Consider the following 17,900-nt stretch of genomic DNA (forward strand, 5'->3'; position numbering starts at 1 on the left):
CCACTGCTGCCATGGGGCAGCTCAGCACCCTGAGCCAGCACTGCGCTTTTCCCAGCAACAGGCTCTGGCTAAGCCAAAACCACAGCACTGCTGCCCAGCCCAGCACACCTCTGGTGTCCTGGTTCCTTCTCTCCCCTTCCCTCCAGCCACATCAAACCCTCACCCAGAGCCTCTCTGAGCAGATGGGATCTAAGGAGCTCAGTGCCCCCGAGGATGGGCACACAGGACACGCTGCTCTGGCCACAAACACCAGGGAGCCGAAATGATCTGAGAGTGCTGGGCACTGCCTCGCTCCCCACTGCTCACCAGTCCCTGTGACTCACAAAGTCACTTCAAAAGGAGCTCCTCAAAGCACCATCACTGCCTCTGACATCCCAGTCACAAAGGGAGAGGAATAAAGGGTAGCAGGCAGCAGTGCAAAGGTAATTACACTACATCCTGACAGCCCTGATGGAAGACAGCACTGAAACCCCCATTGTCTCCTCCGGAGTCAAAAACCTGAGAGAGCATCTAGGGCACTTGAAGGACACATGGAAAGGGTAGAGCCCCCACAAAGCCCTGCAGAGGAGGCCAGATGGAGAGGGACTCATGTCTCTGGCAGTTCAGGGGGCTCCTCCAATTGCAGGAGGGAGCAGGAACATTCCTTCCACCCCAACCACAGCGCCTCTCTGGTCATCCCCATTTCAGCTCTCCCTGCTTCAGTACCTCCAAGATGCCAATCTACACACCTCACTGCTCTGAACAGCACAAAACACTCCCATCCAAGGTTTTCCACCTGCCACTTCTACACTCCCTCCTCCTCTTGCCTTCCCAGTGCTGCTGTTCCTGTTTTTCTTCCCGTTCCCTGTCTTCCCTCCTCTCACCTTTTGCTTGGTTTTTAACCCCTTCACCTCCATCTCCTCAACCCACTCACGATCTGCCTCGCATGCCTTCATTTGCTCTCCTTCACACTGCCCAGCCCTGGGATGACCACAACCTTCCCTTTCCTCAGTAAGGGCAGGGGTGCCAAAATCCCCCACCCCACATCAGCCAAAGGGCTCCAACCTTGGCTGAGCTCACCCTGCACACCAGGACTCTGCCTGGAGGCAGGAACCCTTCATGCAAAGGGATGCTTTTCCCTGCACCAGTCCTCTGGGTATGCTCATACACTCATCTGGCTGCTGTACTTGACAGGGGCCGTTTGGAGGATGGGCAGTACTCCTAATTTCTGCAGAAGTGAGCAGCACCCTTTTGGAACCCTGGGCTCTGAGAATTTTAGACTTTCTGTGCTGACAGGCACTGATCCCCATAAAAACACTGCTTTTGACCTGAGGCTTTGGAGAAGGCTTCCAAAACTGAGTGATAAAACTGAGATCACGAGTGTGTAGTTTGTGTAGAAGTGTGTAATATCACACAGCGGAAAACTCAGCATTTAAGGTTTTAGACTATAGTAACACATATAAAACAAAATGGAGGTTTTAGGGCAGAAGTTTCTTTCTTCTTCGTGGGTCTAAGTGGTACTTTTGTACCTAGACAAAAAATTCCACATTGTGAGTCACGAGTAGATTAGTTATTAAGTAAAAATAATTTAAGTGTCCATTCTCAATGAGACAGATTGGCCTTTAAAAGGCCTCGTAGAGAAAAAGATATGTCTCCATTTTCAGCTTGTTAACTAGAAGTAATGTAGAACTCACTGTAATATAAATAAGAATTAATAACATTTAAGTCCAAACAAATTAAAAGGTCTCTCTAACTTTTAATCCTAACTCTAGCAAAAAAAACCAAAAAAAACCAAAAAATTACAATGCTTTCCATCCACTTTCTCTCCCCACACTGCTGTGCCAGCACTCCCCCGTTCCAGCCACAGCGCCAGGTGGGCCACCCGTGGGGCACAACCATCACCTGCAGCTTTGCAAGGAGTCCTGTGTGTGGACAGGTGGCATCAGTACACCTGAGAGAGCTCAAAAGGTGACAACAGACTGCCAGAGCACCTGTGGTCATCTGTGGCATGCTGATGCAATTTTTCAGGGGACAGGGAGACCAACATTAACCCTCTGATAAGTAACCTGCTGCTTTTGGATCTCGGCTTCCATGTAGCTGCACAATGCCATAAAGAAAACTGATCTCTCTAAACCTTCTTACCCTCAGTATCTTTTGGCATTACAAGTTACAATCAGGAAATGCTTTTGGTAAAAAACGGCTGTATAAAAATCTTGCTCTCTTGAATAGGCAGCTAAAAATGAAGGATGACAGGGTCTGAGAAAGTTAAGTGCTCAGAGCACACTGTGCCTAGCACCGAGGCATTCCTGTCCAGAAAACCCTGCCTGCCATGACACACTTCCCCAGGGCAGGCATCCCTAGCTCTACATTTCTTTGGAGAGCCCTAAATTATCATTTTAACTCTCAAGCAGCAAGGAATAAAGCCCTGAAGGGCGTAATATGCTGAAATACAATGTCAAGGAACCAGAGCAGGGACACTGAAGGGCATCCAGCCCATTAGCACCAACTCACTCATCCACCATCCCTTAAGGCAGAGGCTCATTCAGACTTCAAATGGGGAGCAGAGCAGCCCCACCTCTTGCCTCCTCAGGGTAAAAATCACGCTTCTCTCTGCATTCTAAAGCGCCTTTGTTCGGGTTTGCCCTGCTAGCTCTGGCTTTTCTTTGTAGGCTCTCCAGAAACATCTCTTGTTGATGGCAAGGGCAAGTGGGGCGGCTAATCCCATTCCATTAGCATCCTCTGAAATACTCCAAGGACTGGGATGCTGCCGGGGTGCAGGTGGCCAGAAGGCGACTCTCACTAAGACAGCAGGACTTCTGGATGCGTGCACACACATGCAGCCCCAGAGCCGTCTGCCATCAATAAAGCCTGCCAGAGGGGGGAAGAGGATAAACAGACAGCCCACATGTGGCTCCAAAGGAGATTTTTCTCCTATAGAAACAGCTTTCCCAATGCCAAAGGTTGCCACTGCTTCTCTTTTCTGAAGGTGACACAAAACTCCTGAACTGTTATGTGTAAAAACAACTGAGCACCATCCCACAAGGGCAGGAAGGATGGATGGGGCACCCCCAGCCCCCCCGTACTCCTGGGGGCTGCAGAAGCAAAGCCCCTGATACCCCATGGGGCAGACACAAGGTTGACAGAAGCCATCCCCTGGTCATATGATGACCCAGCAGTGCCTGCAGCACTCTCATGTTCCTTGCAGCCCTCCTTCCCATTACACTTCCCATTTATAAACAGCTGTTTGGCAGTATTACTAATCAGTGCTGCATGGAATAATGTTACGTTTCCCACCACATTACTATTTTATCTCCTCTCCTCGCCACCTCCAGCTGCTGCTTTCCTTCCACCACCCCCAGCCTGGAAAGCAGTAATACATTTCTTCATTTTATTCAGGCTCTACTTCTCTGATAGCACAAACAATTTACTTAAAAACATGCAAAAAAATCAAAAACCAGAAAGTTGTTTTTTTTTGGTTTTTTTTTTTTTTTAAATTAAATACTGTTAAACCCACTTGAAAAAAATACTTGCCGAAGGAATATCAGCTGGAGACTGCTCTCTGACTTAAAATAATCCCACTGTGCCCAGGGAAATCCTCTTAAACCTATATCAGATAAAGATTGTAAAACTGTTAGAGGGATAAACTGACAGGGTAGGCACAGAATCAAGATGGGAATTTTCCCTCCCCAACTTCTCCTTACCAAGGGGCAGCTCTGTCCCAGTGCAGGTCAGGTTTCCTTCTCAGCACATAAAGCAAAGCCCTGCACCACCTGGAGCTGAAGGGAGAGGAGAGAAAGGCCAGTCCTGCCAGGGCTTTGGGCTGAAGGAGGAGGAACAGGCTGCTATGGGACTCTACAGCACCAAAGAATTGTCTTCCTTTTCCCACCTTTCCCGTGGGTAGCAGGAGCAGGGCAGAGACTCTCCGGAGCTTTCAACCTCAAGAAATCTCCTGATCTCCCCCTCCCCCCAAACCTTCTCCCCCGGATGCTCAACAGCAGCATCTCTAATTAGAGATAAGGATTCCAAACCATCGGAGCCAGGGGTGGGAAGTGGTAGGAGTTCAAGTTTAGTGCTATCTCATCTGACAAAAAGAATCTGATGTCCATTGATAACGCTGCTAGGAGATACTGGGCTCGCACTGACCACCAGTCTGACTTAGTTGGTTTTGTAGTTTTTCAACAAGAAGATGGGACACCCACACCACAGGGAGCATTTTGTGGCACAGGGCTGAGCAATGGACACTGCACTCATTCTCTGCTACATGGGGACCCCACTGTTCATCACCAGACCTACTTATTTTCCAGAAGAACTCAAGGAAAGCATCAGCATCAACACAGAAACAGCTGCCCCTGCCTCTCAGGGAAGCAGAGTGACAGAAGTTCAGAGCAACCAAGTCTGAGGGGTTGGAAATAAAGAACAAATAAAGCAATCCTCCAGGGAAAACAAATTAAAAAGAAAAAAAAAAGAAAGAGAAGTGGGAGGAAGAGTAAGCACAGCAAAAACCTCCCCAGGGAAGCACAGCAGGAGAAACAGGCGACGTGGAAGGCGAAGTTTTCGGTGGTAAAGAATTTCTCAGCGCTGCAGCCGACTGGAGCCATGGGGACCATATTCCACTTTCAGAGTTCACTGAGCAATTGCCAAGGCAGGGGACGGGTGCCATATGTTAGCAGCTGCGCTCGCAGTCGTCGCTTTCCCCGTTTAACGCTGAGAGACTCTTTGGAGGCACACGAGCACAGAAACCCGCACACTTTGTGCCTCTCGCCGCCACCCGGCACTCCACAAAGGCTGCCAGAAATGCCAGCAGGCAATGACAGTGACACTGGGAGCGGGTCCCCATGCCAGGGAGCCACCAGGCCGTGCTGGCTGCTCAGTACCCAGCACTGGCAGGGAGGAAGAAGAAGAGCTGGGTGTCCCTGAGCTCCCCTCCAGCCCCCAGAAAGCTGCCAAGTGCACAGGAGGTAGGAGGCAGGTGCCAGGCTCTGCCCATCCCACTTCACAGCCTGCTGGCTCCACCAGCTGCTCACCCGACCCAGCCCAGCTCCTTCTGGCTCTCCTTTTGTGCATAGCAGTTTCCTTTTTATCTTTCAGAGCTCCTCTTAATTGTTCATACAGTGAAAAAGTAATCACTTGTTGGGGAGAAAAAAGGGTCTGGGACTGTTGAGTGTTGAATTCAGGGAGGGAGATAGCATTAGACTGTTTTCAACACCAGACAACCTTTTGCCCCAGGCTTGAACCTGGGATGCTGAGTAACCCACTGGTGGTAGAGCTGGTCTTCAAACGCACCAGGATTTCTGGCTAAAGATTTTTCTATCCTTAAAAACCTCTTTATCCTTTTATCTCTTCTCAGTGCATTATGTCAATATACACAAACAGCCTATGCCACCAATCCCTCTTCTCAGGGGGACAAACTAAAAGGCATCCTATCAAACATGACAATTATGATTACCAAACACCTCACTTTACCAGGAATTCGCAGAGCACGTGGGAAGAGTCAGCAGGAGAAGCAAAAAGAAGACATGATCTGAGCAAGGCTGTGTTTTCAACAACTCCTTTCAAGGCAGCAGAGGACCCCAAGCCTTGCAGCTTCCTTGACACTGAGGAGGCAAAGGGCTCAGCAAAGAGCAAATGCCACATTCCCATCAACCTGAGAGGAGCCAGACACGGCTCGGGAGCAGACTGCAGGGCACGGCTCCGAGCCTGCAGAAAAGAGGTTTTTTCAGGAAAGACTGCTTTAGTTTTCAGAGATCATTTTAGCTGACTGTCCTGATGTTACCATTCAGGCTCATCACTGCACAGAAACCCAGCCAAGCAAAACACTGCAGCTCTTCACAGTCTGAAGAGAAGTCAGCATTCAGGATTCCATGCCTGCCTTCCTGACAAGGAAGGGATGTACAAAGAAGCAAGAGGGCTCATTTTAAAGACAAGACCAGATCTGTGAGCAGAGGGCTGTGCAATTGCCCGAGGCTGTATTAATTTACATTTTTAGAAATGCTGTTTAGAATAGATTTTTTTTCTTAAAACGCAAGGAAATTGGTACAAGTGTACCGATATGTCCAAAAAGGACACATATTCTTATTGTAATCGTTCTCCACATTAGCTAAATTTTAAAAAGTACCTCTGCCTCAAACCTTTTCCTATATGAGACAATATAGGAAAAAACATATGGAATACAGTGATGTGTTCCAAATGTGTCTAATGCCAGGTTTTTGAGAAAAGGGTAGGTGGATGGCATTAAAAAAAAGAATCAGTTCCCAAACTGAGAGCCCTTCCCACAAAGCATGTCATGCCACCAAGCTGCTCGTGGTTTTGAGGGACAGGGCAGAAAGGCGAGGGAGGGGAAGAAAAAACTGAAGAAAGAAACAAAAGAGTGGATACAATGGATTACCCATTTTGTTAGGAACAGTCTGCCCACAATTTGTTCCATTTCTCCTGCACATTCGGAGGTACAGAAGTGATGCAATGTAATACAACATTAAGAAAGTAAAAATCGGGCAAGCAATTCCAACAGGAGAGAATAGGGGATGGCATACTGCAACCAAACAGGAATAACTGGAAGTGTTTAGCAGGAAAACACAGTAACATGGGATGAGATAAAGACACACAAAACGAGTGAGTTCTGTCCCTTACACAAGGACACGCACGGAGATTTCTGTTCTAAGCCATCAGCTCTGACTGGCATCTACAAAAGAGTGGTTTGGGAAGCACAAGGAATAACCAGCCCATGGAATTCACTGCCAGATTGTACATGACTAAAGCACAGGGTTGCCTGTGCCGGGCTCCCACGTCCCTGCCCACGGCACTGCGGATCCCCGGCCCCCCAGTCTGGCAGTGCCTATCAGCCTCACAGCTTCTGCTGGGGGAAAACTGGGTGAGCTTAGGCAGCTACACTTTCAGGATAGCAGAAATGACTAAGCAGGACGGGAGATGAATCCTATTCAGCATTATTACCAGGCAGAGCTGAAATATAAGCCTTTGTTTTTAACTCCCGCTATCTGAGGAGCTCAAAGCCCATCACAATTATTTAGCTTAGACTTTGTGAAAAGGCTTGTGTGCTATTATCCCTAATTTTACCAGCTGGAAAACGGTGAGGGAGATGGATTGTGCCACATCCAGGGACATGCAGCAAGTTGGCAGCATAACAGGGCTGAATGCCTGTAGCATCACAAACCAGGTGCAATTCCCCAGGCTGTGGCCACAGGAAGCGCCAGAGGTAAATATATTTACCCCTCCTCACTCCTCCCCCATTAACAGACAAATACTTCCTTTCCATCCATAGAAGGAACAGAAAGAAAAAGCAGAGGAGCAGAGGTCAATTTTTTGGTGAAGGTCACTACAGAGAGAATTAGGCATGTAAAGGAGGACAGTAAGAACAAAATACCCGGTGTCTAGTTGCAAAGGACCACCTATAAGAAAGCATTTGATATTTTTTATAAAAATCCCTTTATAATGTCAGCTAAAGGGTAATTTGAAAGTGAAGGACATCTTACTCCTCTGGGGAGCTAATTACCACAACAAGCACAGCCCAAACAGGGGAAGACGAATGTAACTCACACAGACAACACCAATCCTGCAGCTCACTTTGGTTAACTCACACAGCTTGGCCAGGTAAGGCACACACATGTTTCATGGAGGTCGCCAAGCCACTGAGACAGACTAAGAGAGATTAGGACATCTGTGCTAAGGATTTCCAAGTTCCACCTTCAAGCACCAGAGCAGAGCAATAGAGAAACTCCTGCAACCTTACTAGAGAAATAAGAACAAGATGAAATATAAAAAATATGCCAGAACAAAACCCAGAATTTGGGGATGTAAAATAGATCCTTGGCGTTCTCACCTGGTTGAGATCATAAGTGTTATGCCATTACTTAGCTCTGACGGCTTTATTTAGCACCAACTCTCCAAAATGCTGCCTAAAGTGGTTCTTTTCTGCAATGCAGCCAAGTAGCTCATCACAGGACAATTCAGGGTGGAAGGGACCTTGAGGGTCTGTAGTGCAGCTACAGGGTCAAGCAGGATCAGCTATAAGGTCAGACAAGGCCACTCAGAGCTTGATCCTGTCAGGTCTTGAAAGCCTCCAGAGATGAAGCCTTTGCAACCTTTCAGGACAGGCTGAACTGCTTATTTCGATTTTTGCCCTGTTGTTGCTCATCTGCAAAAAGCCTGGTCTCCCCCCAGGACACAAGCTGCTCACTCAAGTACAGTGACAAACACTTTTCCCTGCCTCTCAGGTGAAGACAAAGAAGAAAAATGCAGCACAGAAAGAAGAGCCCCCAAAGACTTCTATCAAAACTGGTAGGTCCTTGTCTCTGAGATTGCCATCCCTCTCTTTGACACCTGCCTCAAGCAAAGCCACCTTCAGCCCCGTTGACAGCTGGAAAAACTAGCAGCCATTGAGGTCCATGTGCCCCACATGGAGAGAAGTGACTGCTCTCATCCAGGCTGCCAGGAGCACTCTGTGCTTCCCAAAGCCAAACTGTGACGTGACTTTCTCTTGCCTGCTACACACTTTGGCTCTCAGCAGAGAGACTCCGGAGGTTTTTGCTGGCAAGTCCAACAAAAGAGACCTGCTTTTTTCTCTTGAAAGCTTGTCTGAGACACACATAGCTCCTTTCTTCCCAGTGCTAAGTGTCCGGCCTGCATAAATCTTTCTGCCACCTCCCATGCCACCAAAGCCTCTCGGACACACCTGTCTACATGTCCTAAACCTACACACCTCCTCCCTGTCCCAGCCACAGGCCTGCAAGTGCCACAGCTGCAAGGCACAGAGGATCCTGAAGACTCCTAAAGGCACGGTTTAAGTGCCCATGGACTGAGTCCTGGTCTGCAGAGAGCTGCAAGTGCCTTGGGCAGCTCAGCATTAGGAGACAAGACCCCAGCACAGAGAGCCACAGGCAGCCCTGGCCTCAGGCACAGAGGCAGATGGCTCCTCACCCCATCAATGCCCTTGCCCACCACCACTCCCAAGCTTGGCACGGTGTAGGAACTTCACCACAATGGGGCTACCAGCCAAAAAACCACACAGAGCCCCTGGGAGCCATCAGAGGTAATGCAGGACACAGGAGATCAGGGCAGGGGCCAAGGCAACCAACCCACCCCGGCAGGATGAGACCAGTGAGAAACAGCAGAGAGCAAAAGTGTGTCCAGGCTGACAGAGCAGCCACTGAATTGCACCCAGCTAGCATGAAGCCTCTCTGCCACCTGTGACCTAAGCCTGGCTGGAAAAAGGTCCTGGTGACCTTCCCTGCAGGCACCACCACCAGCTCCACAGCAGCTCCTGCCCACTGCAAAGGCAGCTGTGTTTGAGTGCTCCTTGTTTCTCAAGTCTGCACTGACATTGCTTCTTCCCAGTCTGTGGGGACTGTGGTCTCCTCTCAGCCAAACCCTTTTCATTTTTTTTGCTTTAACTTGTTTAGGATTGATGCTGTACAGCTGCCTCCCCCAAAATAAAGACTAAAAGAGCTGCCACCTCCTCAAGTGCTTTGAAACCTTTCCTCCTGCTCTATCACAACCTGTTTAAGAAAAACCTCAAAGCTTGATTTCTTCCCTCAAATCACTTACTCTGAAAAAGATCTCAACGTTTTTGGGAGCACAGATGAAAAAACACGGAGATAAAAGTCTGAAACTTCTGAAGAGGTTAGACCTGGGCCTCTTCACTGTTATCTAAGTAAGGGTACAGGCACACAAACAATTCAGAGATATAGTGGAGTACAAATTTGCAGTGACTCACGCTCTTTGAAGGAACTGCCATGTGCTCAGTTCTACCCTGCAGCAAAACACAAGTTTACCATCAACAGGAGAAGCACAAACCAGCACCTCCATTTGCATAGCACTCCTGCAGCTTCACCAACTAAATTACTGTGCAGAAACCTCCTCTTCTGCCCATATTTCACGAGTTAAGAAAAGGGAGAATTCCAATGACAACCTGGAAAAAGCCTGTCTTGTCAGTGGTGATGCTGTGCTTCTGGGATGCTGCTTTCTTTCACCTGCAAATCCTTTACTGTCCTTAATTTCTTAAAAAAATGAAGGGACAGCCCACATACTTAGGACAGCCAGCAACAAGCAGGATCCCAACACAACTGTGTGCATTGTCCCCAGATGCATGTTTTAATCAGTCCAATTTAAATTTTGAAACTCTCCTCTTCAGTACACTCAAGTGTCTTCCCAATTCAATCACAAAGTCAAAATTCCCACCTTGCTTAGAAGCCTGATAGGGCAAGTCTCCAAGAGCAGGCAAGTCTTCAGCCACTAGTGCCTAGCTCGAGTCTAACATGTAGGATCTCTCTTTAGTCAACATAGAGAACGATGCACTTAATTGAAACAAAGACGGACTGCTCTGCAGATCTGTCCTTTTCTGTCTTCTGATGGCAGATATTGCCTGGACATCTACCTTAGGCAGTGAGTCTGTTATTAAACAGGGGGCAGACAACTCATGAGGTCTCCCAAAATATTTTCCTGCCACCTTGAATAAAAGAGGATGAACTAGCTTCAGCAATTTTGTGTCACCCTCAGGGAACTGAAGCCTGAAAGCAAACAACAGAGTTGCAGACTTTGTACAAGGGCTAATCCTTCCTCATAAATCAATCACAAGACCATGGTTCCACAACATCCTGAAGAGCTGCACTCCCTCTTTTTTTTCCCCCCCCCCCACCTCCCTCAGAACCTGAAACTCAGTCTGAGATGTCCCAAATTCTTCTCCTAACACATCTCACAGCCCAGGCATAACTCCATCCTCCCCAAAGATGCAGCTCAAAGGGGGATGAGAAGAGGAGCAGTAAGATGCAGAAAGGCTTGTTTTTAAGCTGTTGAAGGAAATTGAAGACTAGTGAAGAAGATTAAGCCTTGGTACACATGCTTGCATGGCAGAAGGCTTTGAACCACATGACCAGCCCCATTCCTAGCTTCAGTGACATTAGCACTTGTGTTGCATGCCTAAATTCAGATAGGAGTCCCACAGAGTGCTTGGGGAGCACTTCTTACTCCAGGCTATGACAGACATCAGGTCCTCAAAGCAGTACTAGACCCTGGCCAAAGTCTCAGTGCAGGAAAAGGAATCTGGAGCAGTGACACTAATAATGGGAGAGGGACAACCAGCCATGCTTGCTGTTCATGAGGTGGAGAGAAGTGTATTTTCAAGTCAAACTGGCATGTTGCTGAAGATGATGAGATTATTTTTTAGCAGCCTCAGAGCCCTGGAGACAAAGCCTTCAACAATGCTCAGATGGCAGGAGCAGGACACATCCCAGCTGCTCTGCTGCAAGTTGAAATACTCTGGTGCAGACAGCAGCCCCATGTGCTGCTGCACCAGTGTCCCATCCAGCTCCCCTGCCACAGGGCTCTATTATGAAAGAGGAGAAACTCCTCCTTCAGCTCTTCTCTCAAACCACAGGACACAACAACTCCAAGGTCCCAGAGCAGCAAGCCTAAAATCAACACTGCTTCAAACTCATCCACTTCACACATAAGTGGAAAGAACAGAGATGCTAACAAACCTGTCTCCCTTCAGGCTTCGCTGCTGCCAGAAAAGAGCCACTCAATATAATGAGTCAATTAAAAATTCATAACTGGGTGAATGGAAAAAAAAAGAAAAAGTTTGACTCTTTTCCTGAGAAAATGAGAAGAGTAACTCCTTTCTGTACCTCTTCTTGCATACTGCCTGCAGAAATAAAACCAGCCTGAAAAATCCCAACCTATAGTTGAAAGACAAAAGAACAGGAAAACAGAAAGGACAGGAGATCTGCCCAGCACGGCAGAGAGGAGCCCATTTCCCTAAAATGATTTCAGGGTCCAGCAAAGTTGAAGTCAGCACCATATCCCGTGAATGGGAGGCAGAAGGAAGGTTCTCTGTAAGGGCTTGGTGTCTACAGGTCATTGCTGGGAGCACTCTGAAAAATGCAGTTTCTGTCAGAGTTTGGCTACCCACAAAAGGGAATCTATATAGATGCACATGTTCAAAATGCAAGCGACTCTAAGTCATTTCCAAAGTGAATTTTCGGAAATTAATTAAGCTAAACCAAATTAGGGCCCAAAATCCTGAGCGCAAGCATCCATGAAGGGGCATAATGTGATTTAACTAATCCACTAAAAGTTACTTTGGATCAATTTTCTTGAGTATCTCTGACACATGTAAGCCCCAAAGCCAAATGTCCTCCAAGCACTGCTCCTGGGTGTCTACAGACTCCCAAATCTTAGTGGTTTGTAGCTGTGGAAAGGGAAGGACAAAGCAGAAACAGTTCAAGGCAGCTTTGGCTCCCCAAACTCCTGGAGAGCAGTGGAGGAGCTTCCCACTGCCCAGCCACTGGATGTGCTGACTGTGCTCAGCTCCAGCTCTTTGGCAGAGCAACCCAGAATCCATCCAACTCCACCCTGTCCCCAGGCACGTTTTTTCAGAGGGTGTTGGTTTCAATGGGTTTCACTCCCTAAGGTGATTTAACAGCAGCAGCTCTGACTCAGTCTTGTTTAAACTGCAGTGGGAACTGCAAATCCGGACACATAAAGCAAATTACAGAACTAGAAATAAAAAAAAAAAAAACAAACTCGGGCATCTACCCCTCAACTACTCATGGATTTCAGATGGCAAAAAAGGCACCTAAATAAGCACTTACACCTATGCTGTGGAGCTTCACCTGGGAGAGTGGCTGGGCTGGCACCTCTGAAGGAAAGAGGCCAAGGCCATGCAGGCTGGAGGCAAGAAGCTCAACCCAAAGGAAGGCCACCGTGATTGAAATCATATCCTGGTTCCTTTCACACTGGATTTTTTGTGCCAACACAGCCTGAACCAGCAACACCACCACAGACTGGATAATGTCAAAGTGGTTTCCAAGCTGCTGGCTCACAGACACCTCCTGAGGAAAGCAAGCCTGCTTGCTGTCTGTGGGCTTGAATTTGTTAGAGGGGCGTCTGTGTTGCAAAGGAGCTCTTTTAGGGGTCTCTCAGCTGAAGACTTGGATGGAAGCTATTCGACTGCTTTTAGCTAAGTTAGACACTTCAAATACCGTTTGGAGATACAGAAAGCAAGCTGAAGCTTGAAAAGGTCAAGTTTTCTAGTCAAAGAGGTGCCATGGAAATACTCCAGATTTTAAAGTACCTGTTTTCGATTTTTCTAACGAAAAGGAAAAAAAAAAAATCCCAAACCATCTTCTCCACACTCATCTACAGACAGCTCAATCTGCTGAGTGGTTTCAGGATGTATTCAGCACTGCTGTAAGTCTGAAGACGACCATCTCTCCTGTTCCCTTTTATGTGCTGCTCATTGCTACTCCTCTGTTCCCTGCTCAGTTATTTCACCACCTTTGGCAAGCAGCTCTCTCTCTTGTGACTTGTGCCATCTGACACAGGTTCCCTGCTCCTTTCCCTCTTCATAAATCAGTTCCACGTCCCTCTTGCTTTCAGCCATGGTTTCAAACATTCCTCTGCCCGGCTGTGCTGCCTGGTGCCTCATTTTGGTGAGGAAAACTTGCCATTTCCTGCAATTCCTACCACCGTGCCACCTCCTTTCCGCTCCAGCTCTCCCTTACAGCATTTTTACCTGACAGCCTGACACATGGGGGGATGTTGGAGTCTGATAAAACAGAGGTCCCTCTGAGTTCCTCAGAGAAAAATCAGCAAGTTCCAGTGAAGGCTGAAAAACATAGTCCTAGATACTAGTGTTGAAAATAAGTTTCTGTAGAGGTTCTAGGAACATAGTTTTAGACACAATAAAACCATAGTAAGAATATTGCTTACATTTTTTAGATAGAACAAGATAGACCATATGCGCAGTTCATACATAACCTGGCGTGCTAAGAAACTAGAATCCTAATAGGTTAAGAAGAAACGGTTCGAGTTCGTGTTTTTAGCTTGCTGGATAATTCGTGTATAAGAATCTCTGCACTGGGGAGAGATTTGCTCTTGCTCTCTCTTTCTTCTCTCCCCTCGTCACTACCAGAAGAAGATACAGCAGCAGCAACATCAGCTTTCCAGGACCTCGACAGGAGCGACTTTACTTCTAACTGGGACTTTACTTCTGTTTAGGACTCTATGCTGCGCACTTTTAGCACGGACTTTACCGCTTGCGACTCTTTGCCTTTACAACAAACAACTTCACAGCAACCATTCGCTTGGCTCTTTAAAGAAAACAACAACAACCCGATGCGGGAGCGGGGGGGGGTATGATATTTGATGCCCTGAGAGCCCGGCTTACCCACGAGGTCCATCTTGGCGCTGTAGCTGCCGAAGTACCTCTCGTCGGTGTTGGGCGTGTGGCACTCGTACTGGCCGGCGTCGCGCTCCTGCAGCTCGGCGATGTGCAGCAGCACGGCGTCCCCCTGCAGCCGCTCCACGAAGATGCCGCGGCCGCGCACTCGCTGCGTGTAGATGGCGTAGGGGAAGGAAGGGTCCACGGTGCTGACGATCTGCACCTCCCGCTCGGGGGCCGAGGGCAGGTAGATGGACCACTGGAAGTTCTGCTCTGCTGGGCCCTGGTAGCCGCTCACCTTGCACCACAGGGTGATGTGGGAGCCCTCCGTGCGGTACAGGGGTCCCTGCTGCACCGTCACTTGCCGCTGGGCCAACGCCATGCCTGTGGGAGGAGAGAAGCCCAGTATTACTGATAGCCCGGCAGGCAATCCCCACGCCTACACCCAGATAGAACCTCGCCTTTCCATGGCCATGCTGGACAAAACAAGTCCTCACAGCCCATTTTACAGCTGGCACGTCACCCCCGAGTCACATCGCAGAATTCTTGCTGACTCGATGGAAGTGTTTTAAACAACACCCCACGAAAGAAGCAGCTTTGAGGTAACATAACCCTCTTGTTTGGAAGCGGTAAGAACCCAGGCGTGAAAGGGCAATGCCACACAGTAACAAATCAGAAACTCAAGGTGACAGGTCTTTGTTCTCAGTACTTTTACTTCCCAACTCTTATCACCCCATGTGCAAGCCAGGGAGCTACACTCCCTCTCCTTTGGTTGCTGGACCATCCAAGTCCAACGCCCCAGGCACTCGTCCTCCATCAGCAAACCTGCCAGAGACTTCATGTGGTACGAAATCCCATTATTTTTCCCCAGACCCAGCACATCTTCTCCATCCTCTCTCATGCTCGTAAAGGCACACAGAGAAATATCGCGTTTCCAGCACTGCCTTCCCAAGTCTATTTGAAAGGTGTGCATTTAGTACGTAACAAACCCAATTAAAGCTAACAGAGGGAGTGGGCACATTACACCGAAGCTCAGTGCCCCTGGCTGCTGGAGTCAGAGCCCAGTGCTGTGTGCTGTACACACACAGACATGTGCAGCACAAAACAAAGACAGCCCCGCAGCACGGCCATCCGCTGGATTTTTACACAGATTATGGATGGCTGGCCCTTGGGCTCATGGCACATTACCAGCACAGCCCTCCAGGGGCCGGATAAATTACAGCCATCTATCTTGTTTGTTGCTGCATCAAAGGCTCGAGGTCTGGAGACCACGGTGGGTGTTCATCGGTTATTGAGTTACCAGCAGCATGCACACATGGCAAGGCCAATCACCCTGGCTTCTGTGACTGCTTGCTTGCCATCATAAAACAGCAATAAGCCGATTTAGAGCAGGTCCTGCATAATCACGTTTGCAAATTTCATCCTCTCTGTGCCTGTGTATGTTGGGGGTTTCCCCCCCCTCTAATTTTCCATAACAATGCTCAGGTCCAGAGAAGAATTTAAGCTTTCAAAAACTGGCACCTTGCAGGTGAAGAGGTAGCCTTGAAGCTGGGGTTTATTGATTCAATCCTGCCCTCTGAACATCGATGTCCAGAAACGAAGTTTTTCTCCACAGCCAGTCTGGACTGGAGCCAGGAGAGATGGTTCTTAGCAGCTTAAAACAAATTGTGAAAAATGGGTTCAGCACATCCATCAGGGCATGCAGCTGAACAGATGGAGTGCAATTCAAACTATTAACTTGGGCTCAGCTTGCTGCTGCTCCAAATTATGTTTCTTTTTACTCTTTATGAAATAATGTGATTTAAGGGGAGGACGGGGAAAGCTAGCACATCTGAAACAAACAGGGAGAGGAACAACAGAGGCAAACACTCCCCCACTGTTTGCTGTACCAATCTCTTCATCCTGGGGAAAGATACTGCTACAGACAACTAACACATCTAAGGTGCAGGCAGCCTCTTGTCTCACCCCACAAAGGCCAAAGGACAAAGCAAATAGTACAGCCTTTGAAGTGAACTGTTTTGAAAGCAGCAGGAAGGACAAGATCTTTATTACACACCTAAAGACAGCTCATAATCCACTTTCTGTATGCACGTGTAGCTTTGCTACAGCATACACAAATCCCACCTGCAATGACAATTAAAATTGCACCACAAGGCAAATATGCAGTGGTGGGTATTAAAAGTTCCACACACAACACTCAATCAGGTATTTCTCAGCTAAGTGCACAACTTTGTTTATCAGGCTTTTAACATGGTGCTGGATTTTTATATACGAATTTTCCAGCTATCCAGTTAAAAAATATCATTTTAGCAGAGATGGGTATCAGACTTTCCGAAGCTCACTGGAAGCCCACAGCTCCAGAGACCTACAGCACAGATTTTTGTTAGATGTCAAATCTCACCACCCTCACAGCCAGCACTAACGTGGGCTTCCTTCTTGCCCTGCCAGTGACCCTCACTGTAACTCTGCCTGGAGTTCTCCTCCAGGTTCTGCAGAGACCCACTTTCTACATTCCTCCTCTTCTATTTCCCCTTGCACTGGATTGCTGCACCGTCCTAAAGCAGCCCAAAGTGAGAGAGTTAAGAGTTAAAGAGCTCCTTGCTCCCTGCTCTGGCTCCAGCTGCCTAAGAAGCTGAGGGACAGAAGACAGTGCAAAAAAAGTCCTGCTCAGCTCTAGTATGGATATAAGACAAAGCAGTCAGGCTTTTGCTACAACGTGCAGCAGGCTGCTGTCCCAGAGGTGAGACACAAAGGCTCAGAAGTTGGATGAACAGGCTGGATCTCCAGAGGAGAAGCACATCCTCAGTGCTGTTCCCTATGCCTGGCTGCAAACTCCCGCTCCAAACACAGGTGGGCACAAATGCTTCTCAACACTCCAAAAAAATCCCAAACAGCAGAAGCAGAAATACTTCTTCAAACTATTTTAATCAAGAAAGGAAAGAAGAAAAACAATCAGCCTGAGGCAGACATTCACCAGTACATGTTGTGCTCAGTTACCTTTTGCATGGTGTTTGGCATTTTGGAAGCTCTTAGAATTGCTATATACATGACACAGGCTATTAAGAAGAGAACTGCGTTTCTTAGTGAGCAAGTGCTCTGACTAACAAAAATAACGTGCCTGAGATCCCATTTAAACTCTCATCATTCCCTCTTGAAGTGAGAGAAGAGCTCACTACAGGAGGAGCTGTGTGCTCCACACCTTCCCTAGGACACCCAGGAGACTGTGATGGTGGCATTTGGCTGGTACTGCACTGGCACAGCTGGCTTTTAATTGCAAATCCAATATAATTTACTGACAACACAAGGGCTGATAAGGAGGAGGTAGCAAGCCAAGTGCTACTTTAAAATTAATAAGAAATTATAGGTTTGTGCATCTGTATTTTTCCAAAGACAGCAAGTCCCATGCGATATGGGGGAAGCCATTCCCTGATCCTTATCCCCTAGGGATCAGGGCTATTGTTGCCAGCCTTTTGAGCTAAGAGCAAGCCAAACAACAGCCAGGCAGCTCTCAGCTTACCCATGTCCCCAGCCCTGGAGGTGCAGGGGGGACAAGAGCAATGGCAAAAGGGGACAGTGCAGCCAGGTGATTCGACTGAAGCAGCAAGGGACAGTGCAGGACCCAGGAACCTCAGATGCTCAGCTCCTGCTCCTGGCCTCACCCAGCAGGGCAACTGCAAATGCCATGGGAAACAGCTCTGAAAAGCACGGGAAAGGCAAGAGAAAAATGCTATGTCAGTCTCCCTTGTCA

At 48.0% G+C, this 17,900-nt stretch overlaps 1 protein-coding gene across 1 annotated transcript in view; it reads right to left on the minus strand.

Annotated features, from left to right (window-relative positions):
- The window catches only part of IGSF3 (immunoglobulin superfamily member 3), a 93,196-nt gene that overhangs the window by 51,955 nt on the left and 23,341 nt on the right, over nucleotides 1-17,900 (minus strand). Inside the window, exon 2 of the mRNA XM_014882810.2 lies at nucleotides 14,159-14,536. Within this exon, the coding sequence (XP_014738296.2) occupies nucleotides 14,159-14,536 (378 nt within the window). The remainder of the gene's footprint in view (nucleotides 1-14,158; nucleotides 14,537-17,900) is intronic.

The sequence above is a fragment of the Sturnus vulgaris genome, chromosome 2 (genome assembly GCF_052056855.1).
Source record: "Sturnus vulgaris isolate bStuVul1 chromosome 2, bStuVul1.hap1, whole genome shotgun sequence".
Taxonomy (NCBI): domain Eukaryota; kingdom Metazoa; phylum Chordata; class Aves; order Passeriformes; family Sturnidae; genus Sturnus; species Sturnus vulgaris.